This window comes from Rutidosis leptorrhynchoides, chromosome 2, assembly GCF_046630445.1.
Source record: "Rutidosis leptorrhynchoides isolate AG116_Rl617_1_P2 chromosome 2, CSIRO_AGI_Rlap_v1, whole genome shotgun sequence".
In the NCBI taxonomy this organism is placed as follows: Eukaryota; Viridiplantae; Streptophyta; class Magnoliopsida; order Asterales; family Asteraceae; genus Rutidosis; species Rutidosis leptorrhynchoides.
Genome location: NC_092334.1, coordinates 152,908,976 through 152,924,265, shown reverse-complemented (window position 1 = coordinate 152,924,265; position 15,290 = coordinate 152,908,976). Strand labels below are relative to the sequence as shown.

Sequence of the window (15,290 nt, the reverse complement as noted above, 5' to 3'; positions counted from 1 at the left end):
TAGCCATCTTGGTCCATTTGCCCGATATTTGATCCATACGCCTTTGTTCCCGTACTTTAGAGTTGTAATCTTGTCGGACGGTCCCTCAAAATGAAGTATGTGTTTGAGAGTTTCCAATACTGGGATTTAAAGTAGCGCGCATCCAACACTCCGCCAAAATCCTACTTTCCTCATCCTACCACATAACTGTTGGAGTATGATACAAATTCAAAGCGAGCGGAAGCATTTTTAAAACTTTACAAAATCATACTCTTCCACGGATCATTGTACAAAACTTTAGCAAACAAAACAAAATTAACGAAATTAAACAAGAGAAGATTAGAATACAACCTTTGTAGCCTTTTGAAGATCGAATCTGAAAAACCCAAAGAAGAGTTCCTCTAAACGGTAGACACCCAAAGTTCCAACCTTGTTTCAATCTATACCTTCTACTTAACGGATCTTTTCTTTTTCCTTATTTCTACCAAAACCGAACCCAATTATAGATCTCAAGTATTTTGGTTACTTGAAAAAGAGAAAGAGAAATATCATTTTGTATGTGTGTTTTTGTATCTCAAGTTTCTATATCTTTTCAATACCAAGATTTGGTATTATATAGAATTAAAATTGATACAATAATACATATAATACAAATATAAAGATTTTGAAAGATTTTGAAAGATTTGCAAAATCAAATCTTTATATAAAATAAGATTTACAACTCAAATCAAATCTTATTTATATCAAATCAAATCTTATATATTATATAAAATATGATTATAGTACAAATCTTTATATAAAATAAGATTTATAAATCAAATCAAATCTTATTTATATCAAATCAAATCTTATATATTATATAAAATATGATTTGCAAAATCTAATCAAATCTCTACATATTTAGATTTGTAAGTATATGTACACACATAAAAAAAACTTACTTAATTTATTAAACCATTAACTAATGATTAATAAATTAATTTCCGATTAGAAGGTATATCAAACAATTTGCGATTGGCCTTTGTGTGTGACCGAATAGGATAAATGGACTTTTATTATTTAATGTCATGGGCATATCTTCGGAATATATGTACCACGGTCAAACCACGGTCGAACCATAGCCAACCCGAGAACATATTTCCAACAGACTCCCACTTGCACTGACATTAATAATATTGGCTAGTCTTAAAGACACACCATGTGTAACAACTAGTCTGCTACGTTACACTCCTATATTTTTATTTATATCAATCATCCTTTTGTTCTAGATATCTTTATGAACGTGTGACATGGTTAAGTGTCAATCATCATCGTTCAAGATTATATTTCCCGATAGAGATTTGTGGTGATCAAATAGACTGCTATTGCATCAATTCAGTCGTAGCATGGCCATGCATTTAATGCAGCACAAATCAACGAGGGGCCCAGAGATATCGCTTCAACTTGCTATGAGAAGAAGGAACAAATTGCTTCAACTGTATAGACATCCACCACATCCCATATTGTACCTGATCTGCACCCTTATGACTGGCATTTACGCACAGCGTTAAATACAGGTCAAAGTAGAATATAGTTTGTGTCAGGATTCCTCATACATATCCACTCTAGGATAAATGATATTGCCATCTTAGAGCTTACTTGTGACTTAAAACCATGAAGTAGCATCTAAGTGTGGTCATTCCAGAACCTTGAATCAACTATTAAGTTCCTCATGAATGTAGTTTCATATAAGCCTATATTACTACACTTCATAGCAGCCTTAATTCAATTCTCTCTTCCTTAGAGAATGACCGACTGTGGAAGTTTATGAAATAGTATTCATTGGAAGTTAAAACATGCAAAATGAAACATGGCAATATACAATGAAATGATCGCATCGTGCGTATAATATAATCTCAATATATTAATCATCTGATCAATTGCAACATATATTATTGCCCAATGTTTAAAGTTTCAAACTTAACATAATAAATACAATCAAACTTTATCATCAATGACACGAATGCCAATAGACATGCTATGAGCATCATGCTTAGTCTGTGGCAAAGGCTTGGTGAAAGGATCAGCCAAGTTCTTAGTCATGTCTACTCAACTTAATAATATGTCATTTTTTGCTACAAGTTGACGGATGTAATGGTACTTTCTGAGTATATGCCGTGTGCGCTTTTGTGACCTCGGTTCTTGAGCCAAGACAACCGCACTCACATTGTCGCAGAAAATCTCAACAGGATCATGGATTGTAGGAACCACTCCTAGATCCCCGATGAATTTCTTTATCCACATGGCCTCTTTAGCAGCTTCATTTACCGCTATATACTCGGCTTCTGTCGTAGAATCAGCAATAGTACTTTGCTTGCCACTTCTCCATGTGACGGCTCCACCGTTCAACATAAATACAAATCCTGATTGTGAAGAGCAATCATCTCTATCTGATTGGAAACTAGTGTCTTAGTATCCTTTGACGCTCAGCTCGTCATTCCCACCATAGACCAAGAACATCTCTTTGGTCCTCCTAAGATAATTTAGAATGTTCTTGACTGCTATCCAATGAGCTTCACCAGGATTGGCCTGATAACGACTAGTCATGCTTAGTGCATACGACACGTCAGGCCTAGTGCATATCATCGCATACATGATCGATCCTATAGCTGAAGCATATGGAGTACGACTCATGGTAGCTGACTCCAAGTCAGAATTAGGACATTGAGACTTGCTCAATATCATTCCAGGGTTCATAGGAACGCACCCTTTCTTAGAGTTATGCATACCAAATTTCTTCAGTATCTTATCTATATATGCATTTTGGTTTAGCCCAATTAATCTCCTTGACCTATCTCGATAGATCTTTATTTCCAAAATATATGATGCATCTCCTATGTCTTTCATGGAGAAACATTTCCCTAGCCAAACTTTGACATCTTTCAGTGTTGGGATATCGTTTCCCATGAGTAATATGTCATCGACATATAGTACAAGGAAGACTACAACACTCCCAGTAGACCTAACATAGACACATGGCTCATCTTCGCCTCTAATAAAACCAAATTCTTTGATCTTCTCATTAAAGCAAAGATTCCAGGTACGAGAAGCTTGTTTAAGTCCATAAATGGACCTTTGAAGCTTTCACACACTATTAGGATACTTAGGATGTACATAACCCTCAGGTTGTGTCATAAACACATCCTCTGTTAGTTTACCATTAAGGAAAGCTGTTTTTACATCCATTTGCCATATCTCATAGTCATAAAATGCAGCTATGGCAAGAAGTATTCTAATGGATTTCAACATAGCTACTGGTGAAAAAGTTTCATCATAGTCTACACTATATTGTTGCGTGTAACCCTTAGCCACCAGTCTGGCTTTGAATGTGTGTACATTTCCATCCATATCGGTCTTCTTCTTGAAGACCCACTTACACCCAATAGTTTTAATACCTGGTATATGATCAATCAAGATCCAGACTTGATTATCATGCATGGATTGGATCTCGTTGTCCATAGCCTCCTTCCATTTGGCAGACTCGGGGCCTGTCATCGCTTCCTGATAGGTAATAGGTTCATCAGAATCTATATTTTCGTCATCACCCTCAAATATGTGTAAACTATATTTCTTTGGTGTTCGACGCACTCTATCAGATCTACGTATGGGTGGTGGCTGTAGGTCAGTTTCTCTTTCAATTGTAGGCTTGTCGACCTCTTGAGGAGAATCGGTTCCAATATCGGTTTCCATGTCGGTTGATTCTTGAATTTCTTCAAGGTCAATTTTGCTCCCACTGGTTCCTTTCGATATGAGATCCTTTTCAAGGAAGACTCCCCTTCGAGACACAAAGACTTTGTTCTCAGTAGGGTTGTAAAACAAATATCCAAAAGAATCAGTCGGGTAACCAACAAATAAACACTTTTCAGATCTGGGTTCAAGTTTATCTTGAGCTTCACGACGAACGTAAGCCTCACAACCCCAGATTCTTAGATATGAGAGAGACACAGTTTTACCATGCCATATCTCATAAGGTGTTTTGGAAACTTTCTTGGTTGGGATGAGGTTAAGGATCCTTGCGGCAGTTTGTAGGGCGTAACCCCAAAAACTGATTGGAAGCATTGTGCGGCTCATCATGGATCGAACCATATCAAGTAATGTTCGATTCCTCCTTTCAGCCACACCATTATGTTGTGGTATTCTAGGAGGAGCTAATTGTGAGATTATCCCACAACCCCGTAGATGATCACGAAATTCATCATTAAGATATTCACCACCTCTATCAGATCGGAGAATCTTAATTCTTTTGTTCAGTTGATTTTCTACTTCGTTTTGGTATGCCTTGAACACTCCAAAAGTTTCAGACTTTTGTTTAATTAAATAAACATAGCCATATCTACTGAAGTCATCAGTAAATGTAACGAAGTATCGTTCCTTGTGTCTAGTAGGCGATCTGAACGGACCGCACACATCAGTGTGTACCAACCCCAACAGATCCTTTGCCCGTTCACAGCTTCCTGTGAAAGGTGTCTTTGTCATTTTTCCTGATAAGCAAGATTCGCATTCATCATACGATATTATATCAAATGATTCTAGAATTCCATCTGACTGGAGTTTGGCTATGCGTTTCTTGTTTATGTGGCCTAAACGACAATGCCATAGATACGTTTTATCCAAAACATCTTTGGATGAATCAACATTGTAGATTGAACTATCATTTAGCTTTGCTGTGGTTTCTAAGATGCCCTTACAAGGACTAGCCTTGAAATAAAACATCCCATTTTTGTGAACAAGTATTGATCCATTATCAAAACTAAAATTAAAACCATCATTAAATAAAGCATCAAAAGATATAATGTTTCTTGCCATTTCGGCACTGTAGCAAACATTAGATAAAACAATACATAAACCAGAATCAAAAGAAAGCTTGTATTCTCCAATCATGTCAACAGAGGCAACATTCTTATTCCCCATGATTAGATTAAGCTCCCCGGTCTTCAGCTTCCTACTTCTTGTGAGTCCCTGCACATTTGTACAAATGTGAGTACCACATCCCGTGTCCAATACCCAGGAATTAGAAATAGTAGTATTGTTTAGTTCAATTATGAACAAACCTGAAGGTACGGCGACTCTCTTAGCCCGTAGTTCATTAAGTTCCTTCAAGTACTTAGTACAATTGCGCCTCCATTGTCCTTTATCCCCACAATGAAAGCATATTGCTTCTTCAGGAGACTTGGTTTGCGGGATCTTTGAAGTAGAAGAGTTAGCAATGCCCTTAGGTTTAGGTTTGAAGTTGGACTTGCCAACCTTACCCTTGCCCTTGTTCTTGCCCTTTGCTTTGTTTTTCTTCTTCTTAATCCCACCTTCACGAATGGCTAGAAAGGTAGTTGCGGGTTTAGCTTTGGCCATGTTAGCCTCAGCAGTTTTTAACATGCCATGGAGCTCCATGATTGTTTTCTCCATATTGTTCATATTATAGTTCATAATGAATCCTTCATATGCACTAGTCAGCGAGTTCAGGATAAAATCCGTTGCAAGCTCCTGACTTATGGAAAAACCAAGGTGCTCCAACCGGTCTATGTACCCTTTCATTTGTAGTACATGGACACTAACACTACTTCCCGTTGCCATTTTGCAAGATACGAGAGCTTTCACGGTGTCAAACCTTTCTTGCTTTGCTTGTTGTTGGAACATGTCCTTGAGTTGGTTAAGCATGTCATATGACCTTAAGCTCTCCATGCCCTTTTGGAGCTCTGGAGACATGGTCGCCAACATCAAGCATGCTACCTCATTAGACTCGGAACGCCATTTTTCAAACTCGTCCCTAGCCGCTTGAGTAGCTCTCGATCCGGGTTCTGCCGTTAAGGGTTCCTCAATAGCCCTGATCTTTCCTTCCATCCTAAGAGCAATTCTTAGGTTGCGAAGCCAGTCCATGTAGTTCAAACCCGTAAGCTTGTCCTTTTCGAGGAGCCCTTTAAGGCAGAAATTAGTGATTGATGACGGAGTAGGATTTGTGTTTGTTGCAGACATCTGTCATATTTTTATTTTTAAAGTAAGTTGTATTAGTTAGTTTGATATGTTTAAACCTTGTTAAGATAATTACCCAAGTGTGTTTAATATTCAAACAATTATAATTAACAAGGCTAAGATCCATATTTCACTTATGTTAACGACGGGTTCGCCGCGGATCGCCAACCATACGCTATTTAGGTAGGTAACTATATTACCAATTTCATCCATTATGAAATTCTTAGGTTCTGCGGGATTTAGTGATAATCAATTATTTCACTTGGCATGTTTAATCCCTTCTACGCTAATCCTTCCTCGTGGCGGGTTTGCCACAAACCACGATTTCAGATTGTAAACCGTCCGTGATAGATACACGTGAAATCTGGTCCAAGACTCTCGGGTATCGCGAAATTCACCTCACCCTTCCCAACACCCAATTAAAGTCCGGCCCAAGACTCTCGGGTATCGCGAACTCTAACAGGTAGAAGGTTCGGATGTGTGTACTACTCATGGATAGCGTAAAGTTTACATTTAAAACGGGTTTTTGTTTTCTTTTAGCAAAAGTAGTTTACACCATTTTAAAACATTTGCTAATTATGTATTGCGTGTTGCGTTTGTTAAACTAATTTTAACCAAACCGTTTTATATGATTATTGTCCCTTTTGTTTTTTTTAAAACATTTTCTAGCTAGCATGGCATAGACAAATAATAAAACAATAATAATCATGACACGCAATTATCGGTAGTATGCCTCGAGTCCTATGCGTTTTTCCGGTGAGCCAACACACGGAAAAACATGGTCAACTAGGGACATAACCTTGTGTGAGAATTGGCTCCCACTAAAACCGCCATCTCCATTATATGCTCGGATGGGCCGCCTTGTGAACATCGTCTTCTTGATTTCAATCTTGGTTGCATTATCTTACAAAATAACTATTCTATTTTCTATACTATTACAAATACAATATAAATAGAAAGACGACATGCAAGTCGTTTAATAAATTATTACATTCATCCCGAATAAATAATAAATTAAATCATACAACCAAACATCCACACAAGGGTCTTATTGAGGCAAATACTACCGATTTCATACAACAATCACATACATAACAAATGGAGTGCCAACCGTCCATTTTCATATAACATGTTTCGATAAGGATTGATTTAAACAACACTTAATGGCACTTATAATATTCAATCCTTGTTTACATAACATATGTATGTAAACCCACTTCATATTTTGTAAGTATGGTTTTCATGCCAAAACCATCCAAATAAACATATTAAGTGAATCAAAACATGTTGGAGATTTATTCACCTTACCAAAGCATAAAGTCTAAAATTAATAATTTTAATTTTCTCATTTCATGTAAAACATGAAAAGAATTCATGTACTTTATTTTCCTAAACAATGAATCTTTAATAGTCAACATGCAAGTTACCATTAAAATTTTCGGATTTTGGCAGATTCATACATGTAACTTTAAATGGTCATATCTTACTCATTTCTAATCCGTTTTCGATGAATTTTTTTTTTTTCAAATTTAAGTTCTTTCAGTTAGCTTTCAAATGCAATTGGTCTCATACAATAATATTGAGTTTAAAGCCCCGAAATAGTCCATCAAATACGGACTGTCCAGACTGAAAAAAATTTCTTAAATGAAAAAAATGAATTTAACCCATTTTACATTTTGCCAAAATCCAAAATTCAAATTAGTATTTAGGAAACATAAAACATAAATTATGATACTTGTTTTGCATGTTTGTTATGCATGATCATCTCCAAGAATCATGCACAACGTATCCATCAAAACTAAATATCATAAGAAAAGTTTGTTAAAACTTGTACAAGATGGCTCGGATACCACTGTTGGAGTATGATACAAATTCAAAGCGAGCGGAAGCATTTTTAAAACTTTACAAAATCATACTCTTCCACGGATCATTGTACAAAACTTTAGCAAACAAAACAAAATTAACGAAATTAAACAAGAGAAGATTAGAATACAACCTTTGTAGCCTTTTGAAGATCGAATCTGAAAAACCCAAAGAAGAGTTCCTCTAAACAGTAGACACCCAAAGTTCCAACCTTGTTTCAATCTATACCTTCTACTTAACGGATCTTTTCTTTTTCCTTATTTCCACCAAAACCGAACCCAATTATAGATCTCAAGTATTTTGGTTACTTGAAAAAGAGAAAGAGAAATATCATTTTGTATGTGTGTTTTTGTATCTCAAGTTTCTATATCTTTTCAATACCAAGATTTGGTATTATATAGAATTAAAATTGATACAATAATACATATAATACAAATATAAAGATTTTGAAAGATTTACAAAATCAAATCTTTATATAAAATAAGATTTACAACTCAAATCAAATCTTATTTATATCAAATCAAATCTTATATATTATATAAAATATGATTATAGTACAAATCTTTATATAAAATAAGATTTATAAATCAAATCAAATCTTATTTATATCAAATCAAATCTTATATATTATATAAAATATGATTTGCAAAATCTAATCAAATCTCTACATATTTAGATTTGTAAGTATATGTACACACATAAAAAAAAACTTACTTAATTTATTAAACCATTAACTAATGATTAATAAATTAATTTCCGATTAGAAGGTATATCAAACAATTTACGATTGGCCTTTGTGTGTGACCGAATAGGATAAATGGACTTTTATTATTTAATGTCATGGGCATATCTTCGGAATATATGTACCACGGTCAAACCACGGTCGAACCATAGCCAACCCGAGAACATATTTCCAACAATAACCTTTGCCCTTTTCCCTTTTTTTGGAGGCGGCAGTTTCTTGTGTTTCTTCGACCTCCTCAATTTTGGGTTGTGTTTCTTGCACTTCCTCGGGTTCGTCTTCTTCGAGTGATGTGTCAAACGTTGGTATGTAAGGGCTTTAAGGTTGGTTGTTTTGAGGTGTTTGTGGTTGGTTATGTTGACTTGTTTGTGGTTGGTTATATTGAGATGTTTGATAGTGGAGATTAGTGAGGTAATGAGGTATGGAAAATGGATTCATGGCCCAATTATTTAGCTGATGATATTGGGGGTATTGCATATTCATGTGAGATTGATGAACCGTGTTTTGATGAGTTTGATGAAGAGTGCTTTGAAGGACCGAGTGCCACATGTCTTCATCAACGAGATGAAGTTGTTGTTGTTGTTGTTGTTGTTTTTGAATTTTTTTTTTTTTGCTTGAAGACATTTTGAGCTTGATGGAGATTAAAGTGAAGATGAATGTGATAAAAGTAGATGAGAATGGGTGTTGAATGTTGGTGAAAATGAGATAGATGTATGTGTTAAATAAGATTGTAGTTGTGAAAAAAAAAGTGGTCAGTAGCCGTTGCAGAAAAAAATAGCCTTTTCTCTGTATTTACTCCGTGATGCACATTGTCAAACCCAAGCAAATTAAACGGCGGTCGATCAAGGGCGGTGGACGGCGAGTTTGCTAGTATCAGCGCCCCTATAGGCGGGACCAAGGGCGGGTGCCAACGACGGTCCGATACGAGTGATCTTAGAGTTTGTTTAATGCCGGTTAAAAAACGTCTATCACTAGTTCAACTAGATCTACAAATCTAGCTAATATGTACTCCGTATTCAATTAGATCGTTAACATATTTTTTAAATTCAATTTTAAATTTTATTTTCCCAAAAGAAACCATAGGGACTGTAAATGAATATACTCTAACCTAAAGGAGTATAATATAATATTTATTATTTATTATTTACTCTGAAAAGGTAGTTATCCAATAAATCTAAGAACATGATAATGCATATAGGGACCCGGTATTACACATGCCCTTCGGATACATATATCAACCACCCACTTACAATTTCTTGATCCTTGTGGAACTTTGATATGCACACAATCTTCTGTATCTTTATAAATTTATTCTTATTATTTCAAACTGACTTGACTAAACTTTATTAAGAAACAGATGGAGTGGAAGCTACCTGAAGCTTCAAACATTGCATATACTACTTGTTCTTCTTTATCGGATTCTGCCACTTTTTGTGTCCTTTCAGTCAACTTTTGGGCTGCTTTCTAATTCTTATTGGACATTCAAGATCCTTCATTGATACAAAGCTGGCTAAAAATCAAGGTTTTCTTTTAACTTTCTTGCTTTAGTTCCTTGATTATTTATGAAGGTTTAACATATTATGAGTTTTGGATGGTTGTTTGCTTGTTTGATAGTATGATGTTTATATATTCTGTTTTCTTTCATGATTTTTTTCAACTATAACCCTTAGGCCGGTCGTTTATATGCCGGAAGCCAGGGCCGGTCCTGAAATTTTAAGTACCCTGAGGTAGAAAAAAGGCCTTAAGTCTTAAGCGTTAACGAATAATATAAATTATTTTTAAAAAAAAGCTTAAGGGAATGCTTGTGGAATTTTATTTCTCTTTTTTTTTTTTTTTTGAGGCTTTTGATCTTTTTTTTGGGCCTACTGTGTTTCGCCTTCGTTGTTTCGTGTTTCACTAATTTTCATGTTTCTCAAATCTCCGAATATATCTGTGTATATAAAAAAATGGGCCTTTAAAAACTTTAGACTCTGAGCGGTCGATCACTTTTCCTCCGGGGCCTCCCATGTATATAGCGGTTACGGAGTAATTATTATTTTTAGGGTGACGGATGTTATTAAATATTCCTTACTTTTATTTATGCTAAATACAGAGGTTTAAGGTGAGTTTGTCCCCGCAGCTTTGGCTCAGTGGACATGTGGTGGTGCCTAGCACCCCGCCGGGCTAGAGGTCTCAGGTTCGAGCCTCGTCACCTACAAAGGATATTATTTGAAAGAAATTCCTTGACGGTGGCCTAAAGGTAAGGTTTTACCGACCCGCTCCAGGACTAAGGTCCGGCCCGTCTGCCCCGTATGAGATGGTTTAAGGGTCGGATCCCCTGAGTGTGGTTCGGGTTTCCTGCCCGAACGAGTGTGTGTGCAAATGATGACCAGGCTTCGGTCCGGACTGATGCAAGCTTGCCTTTCAAAGTTTAGTTTTTTTTTTTATGATCTTGGAATCAAAAGAACAAGACTTTGTTGGGTCAAGAGGTTTTTGTTGATCTGTCAAAGAAAGTTTAATCATTTCCAAATTTAAGTCTACTTTTTGTGATTTAGGCCATGTCTAGAATCTATATATCTACAGTATATTTTTATATTTTCTAATGCTAAAAGTTATATTGTTGTTATGATATTATATAATTCATACGGAGTAGATCATACAATCTGACCTCGGAGTAGATCATACAATCTGACCTGAAGACATATGATTGCCAAAAAGTTGTAGATATTTAGTATGGTAGAAAGTAAAACATCAAAGAAGTAAAAAAGTTTATTACACAAGTACAAAAACATATACCTGTTTACTTTCCACTAATGACATGTTGTCGTATAGCTCTTAATTCAGTAAGTAAAATTGGCGTTTATTTGTCACTTAATCTGAAAATTGATCTATTTCTAGAAGACATAGAATCAGACACCCTTTCCAATTAAGAGACACATGAAAAAAGGACTTAATACAGAAAAAAAAAAAAAAAAAAAGTAAGCAACCTCCGGAGTAGTATTAAGATGGTGCACATGCTTCTGATAAAAAATCAATCTTGGATCACCCTCTACCCACATAATCTTGGGGAATCTCTTATATAATTGACAATTTTTCTCAAACTATCATTGATTGATCATGTTATACCCACCTGGACATGTTTAGAGCATCAAAAGGTTCCATTTTGGGGAGTATGTTTGTAATTTATATAGTCAAACTACTGTCTTAAATACAAGGTTATGTATCATTTGATATAAATAATTTATTATTTACTATAATTTATGCTACTTTAAGGAAGCTCAAGGGATTATGTTAAAATTGGTGGTCTTATAGTGGTCCATGTAGGCAACTTATATGGTCCAAGATGACAATTAGCCACAGGACACACCATGTTACCTGCTATTTTGTTCTTACTAGTACTTATGGTCCAAAAAAGAGACTTATTTGACCCAAACCTAATTAAGTTCCTCATGAGAATTTGATCACGGGTTCTATTAATGCCTTTTCAACAACCCATTGGTTATATAGTTTAGTTAATAAACATTTTCTTTCCTATAAGTTAAAATCCAAAATTTATAGTCCCTCTTTGAATTCTAAAAGTTTCAATTGTTTATTTATTGTCATAACATATTCAATTGTTTATTTTTTTGTCATAACATATATCGGATGGTGGAATTCGTTAGAAGTCAAATTATTTAGTTAATGTTTTTAACGTAAGTGTGGGGGTGAATGATGTTGACTTGTTTGAAAAGGTTGAATCATTCCGTAATATCCTATATAGTCTAACAAGTTATGATGTACTTGTTATATTGACATATATACTTAGTATATCCAAATATAAGATCAAGCCTTAAAGTCTGAAGATTTTGAATTACTTGATAACTTTGTGTGTATCATTTGAATTGTAGAAAAGATGGTGCAATTTTCGTCCTTTTTGAGTGGATTAACGAAACCTAAAAATGGCAAGAAACGGAGAATTAATCTTGGAAGAGAAGCTACGGAAGCTTTGGCGAAAGAAGCAAGAAAAAATGGTTTACTATTAACGTCTCCTGGTAATGTTAATGCCAAATGGTCTAGTAATTATGCCTCGGCTTATTCTAAAGGAGGGAATAAAGGAATTAATCAAGATTGTTTTATCGTATGGGAGGTACATAATTTCATTATGCTATTTATCTTTTAGATTTTTTTTAACAGCTCATAGGGTTGTACTTAACGTACATAAAAGTGTTGTACACGGTGGTTACATATTGAGTTTAATATGGCGGTTAATGCCATATACAACACTTTTATGTATGTTAACGACAGCCAGCTTAGGCTGTCGTTAGATTTTTTTTTTTTCTTTTCTTTGTTGTATGCATATAGATTACAAATATGAAGCTTATGAGTTATTATCTAATAATTTGGATGTTGATCGATTGGCAGGCGTTTGGAGGGAAGGAAGATGTAATGTTTTGCGGAGTTTTTGATGGGCATGGCCCGTGGGGCCATCTCGTAGGAAAAAGAGTAAAGAAGGTCATGCCGGCTTATTTACTGCATTACTGGCAAGAAGCTGTGGCTCAAAGCTCAATCTTGATGAACGGGGACTTGGTAAAAACTACAATATATGATCATATCGGGATGTGGAAGAAATCTTTCATGAAGACTTGTTCTACAGTTGATTATGATCTTGAAATTCATCCTGTCATCGATACCTTTTACAGTGGTACAGCTGCTATAACGATAATACGAGAGGTATACAAACATTTCTTCAAAATGATTATTGATGTGAAATGTATACGAGTACTTGAAATCTTCATGTTATCATGATCTTGATTTTTCAGGGAGATCTCATAGTTTTGGCAAATGTGGGAGATTCTCGAGCTGTTCTCGGAACAACTTCAGACGATGGTAGTTTGGTGGCCGATCAGCTTACCGTTGACTTTAAACCGAGTTTACCTGGTAAGAGCCTTTCTTTACAACTTTACATAACTGTTTAGTGTAAATTAGAGATATAAAATGAACAAGTTGGGTAAACGGGTCAAAATGGTTTAATTTTTGTATAGTTCTGGTTGTTGAACAAAAAAAAAAAATAACCTTTTATAACTCAAAAATAACCTTTTATAACTCCTTCCGTGTTGGTGCATGAATCCCCAGCCGTAGATTATTTCGACGTTTAATACATTTGGTTATGTAATAACTATTACATGTGACTATTGATTACGTTTGTGTTTGTGTGTGCTTTATTATTTAAATGATCAATATGTTAATAAACATACACAGTCGACCGAGTGTGTCCACACACTCGACCGACTGTGTAAGTCAATCGACCGAGAGACACACTCGACCGAGTGTGTCGTTTGTTTCTCCTTTGTAGGGTTACACATTCTAATCACCCTAGTCGACTGGTTTTCGCCTCTCCAGTACCCTAACACGTTATACCACCGAAATACTTCGTTTAGGTGTCGATCTAATCTAGTATACTATTTAGGTTTGATCTAATCGATCCCGATACGACCCATATCTTGGTTTAACCCAATTCTAGTGTATTCCGCCTCTGGGATTGTTAGCAAGCGACCTAAGATCCGTAAATCTTCGTCTACATTCCGTCTCAATATAACTGTCTCATTTTACTTTTGAAAGTCTTAATTTTTCAATTTTAACCGTCAATATCTTTGTTTATATTTAATAATTTGATGAAATTTATATGAATTGACTGGATTTTGGACGTTTTGCAACTATTAACATGTCTGCCCCTTTTCATATTAGCCAAATAATATTTTGTCTTTATTGTTTTACCCATTTGAACCTTTAAAATATGCAAACTATCCTGAATCAAACCATTTATAAGTAACTAGATCGAAATTACCACATCCAGTATTAATATATATATTTGTCGCTTACATTTAATCCTTTATATATACAGAGGAATCCGAGAGGATACATAAATCGGGAGGGATTGTGTGTGAATCAGACGATGAACCAGGAGTGTCAAGAATTCGTGCTACAAATGATGAATTACCTGAAGGTCCCGGTCTTGCACTCTCACGGGCTTTTGGTGACTTTTTCGTTAAAGATTTTGGCCTTATTTCCGAGCCAGACGTGATACAAAGAACCATAACTACAAAAGACCGTTTTGTCATTCTGGCAACCGATGGGGTATGGGATGTTGTATCAAATGAAAAGGCGGTTGAGATTGTAGCATCTGCTTCTGAAAGGGACGAAGCAGCGAAAAGATTGGTCGAGTATGCAGCCGGTCAATGGAAACGTCAGCGACCAGGCTTCGCTACTGATGATATCTCAGTTGTCTGCCTATTTTTACACAATCAGTTATCAACTCAACAGGTTGAGTCTGATTAATAAAGGCATTTAACGTTTAATATAATGAGCAAATGTCTCATTGCTGTTGTTTTTTCTAGTGGATTAATCGTTCATGTATGTGTATGTAATGTAATTGTAATCAAATCAAATCAAATGGACTAATCCTTGTCTATATATATAATCTGAAAAAGGTTCTTTCTAGGAATATTTGTCATGTATAACTTCATGGCCCAACTTAGAGCCCTAAATTTGTAAAGTCAAATTTTATGAATTAAAGGATCATATCACAGTTAACATCATCAAGAACAACATTTGAGTTTTTTATTTCACTTTTACTGATTAAAACTGAGGAATTAGGTCAAAATTGAAGAAAATGGGTGTTTAAACGTTCATACGACTGTGATAATCAAAATTCATAATCAATTTGTGAATGATCCAACAAAAGGTT

At 35.3% G+C, this 15,290-nt stretch overlaps 1 protein-coding gene across 2 annotated transcripts; it reads left to right on the top strand.

The window, feature by feature from the left end:
- The first annotated feature begins 9,821 nt into the window (after positions 1 to 9,821).
- On the top strand, positions 9,822 to 15,043 carry LOC139891507 (probable protein phosphatase 2C 34). Of its 2 annotated transcripts, none has more exons than XM_071874478.1 (5): positions 9,822 to 10,109; positions 12,459 to 12,692; positions 12,968 to 13,276; positions 13,366 to 13,483; positions 14,448 to 15,043. In XM_071874478.1, the coding sequence occupies exons 2-5, from the start codon at positions 12,459 to 12,461 to the stop codon at positions 14,879 to 14,881; spliced, it is 1,095 nt and encodes a 364-aa protein (XP_071730579.1). In that variant the 5' UTR covers positions 9,822 to 10,109; the 3' UTR covers positions 14,882 to 15,043. The 2 variants fall into 2 exon arrangements, with proteins under 2 accessions (XP_071730579.1, XP_071730578.1); XM_071874477.1 differs by having other exon boundaries at positions 9,823 to 10,109; positions 12,454 to 12,692.
- Positions 15,044 to 15,290: the final 247 nt, after the last annotated feature.

Excerpts from the sequence above, each read along its gene's own strand:
- LOC139891507 (XM_071874478.1), top strand. The coding sequence starts at position 12,459 with ATGGTGCAATTTTCGTCCTTTTTGAGTGGATTAACGAAACCTAAAAAT. Across the intron at positions 13,277-13,365 it reads CTATAACGATAATACGAGAG|GGAGATCTCATAGTTTTGGC; the intron begins GTATACAAACAT and ends TTGATTTTTCAG. Across the intron at positions 13,484-14,447 it reads CTTTAAACCGAGTTTACCTG|AGGAATCCGAGAGGATACAT; the intron begins GTAAGAGCCTTT and ends TTATATATACAG.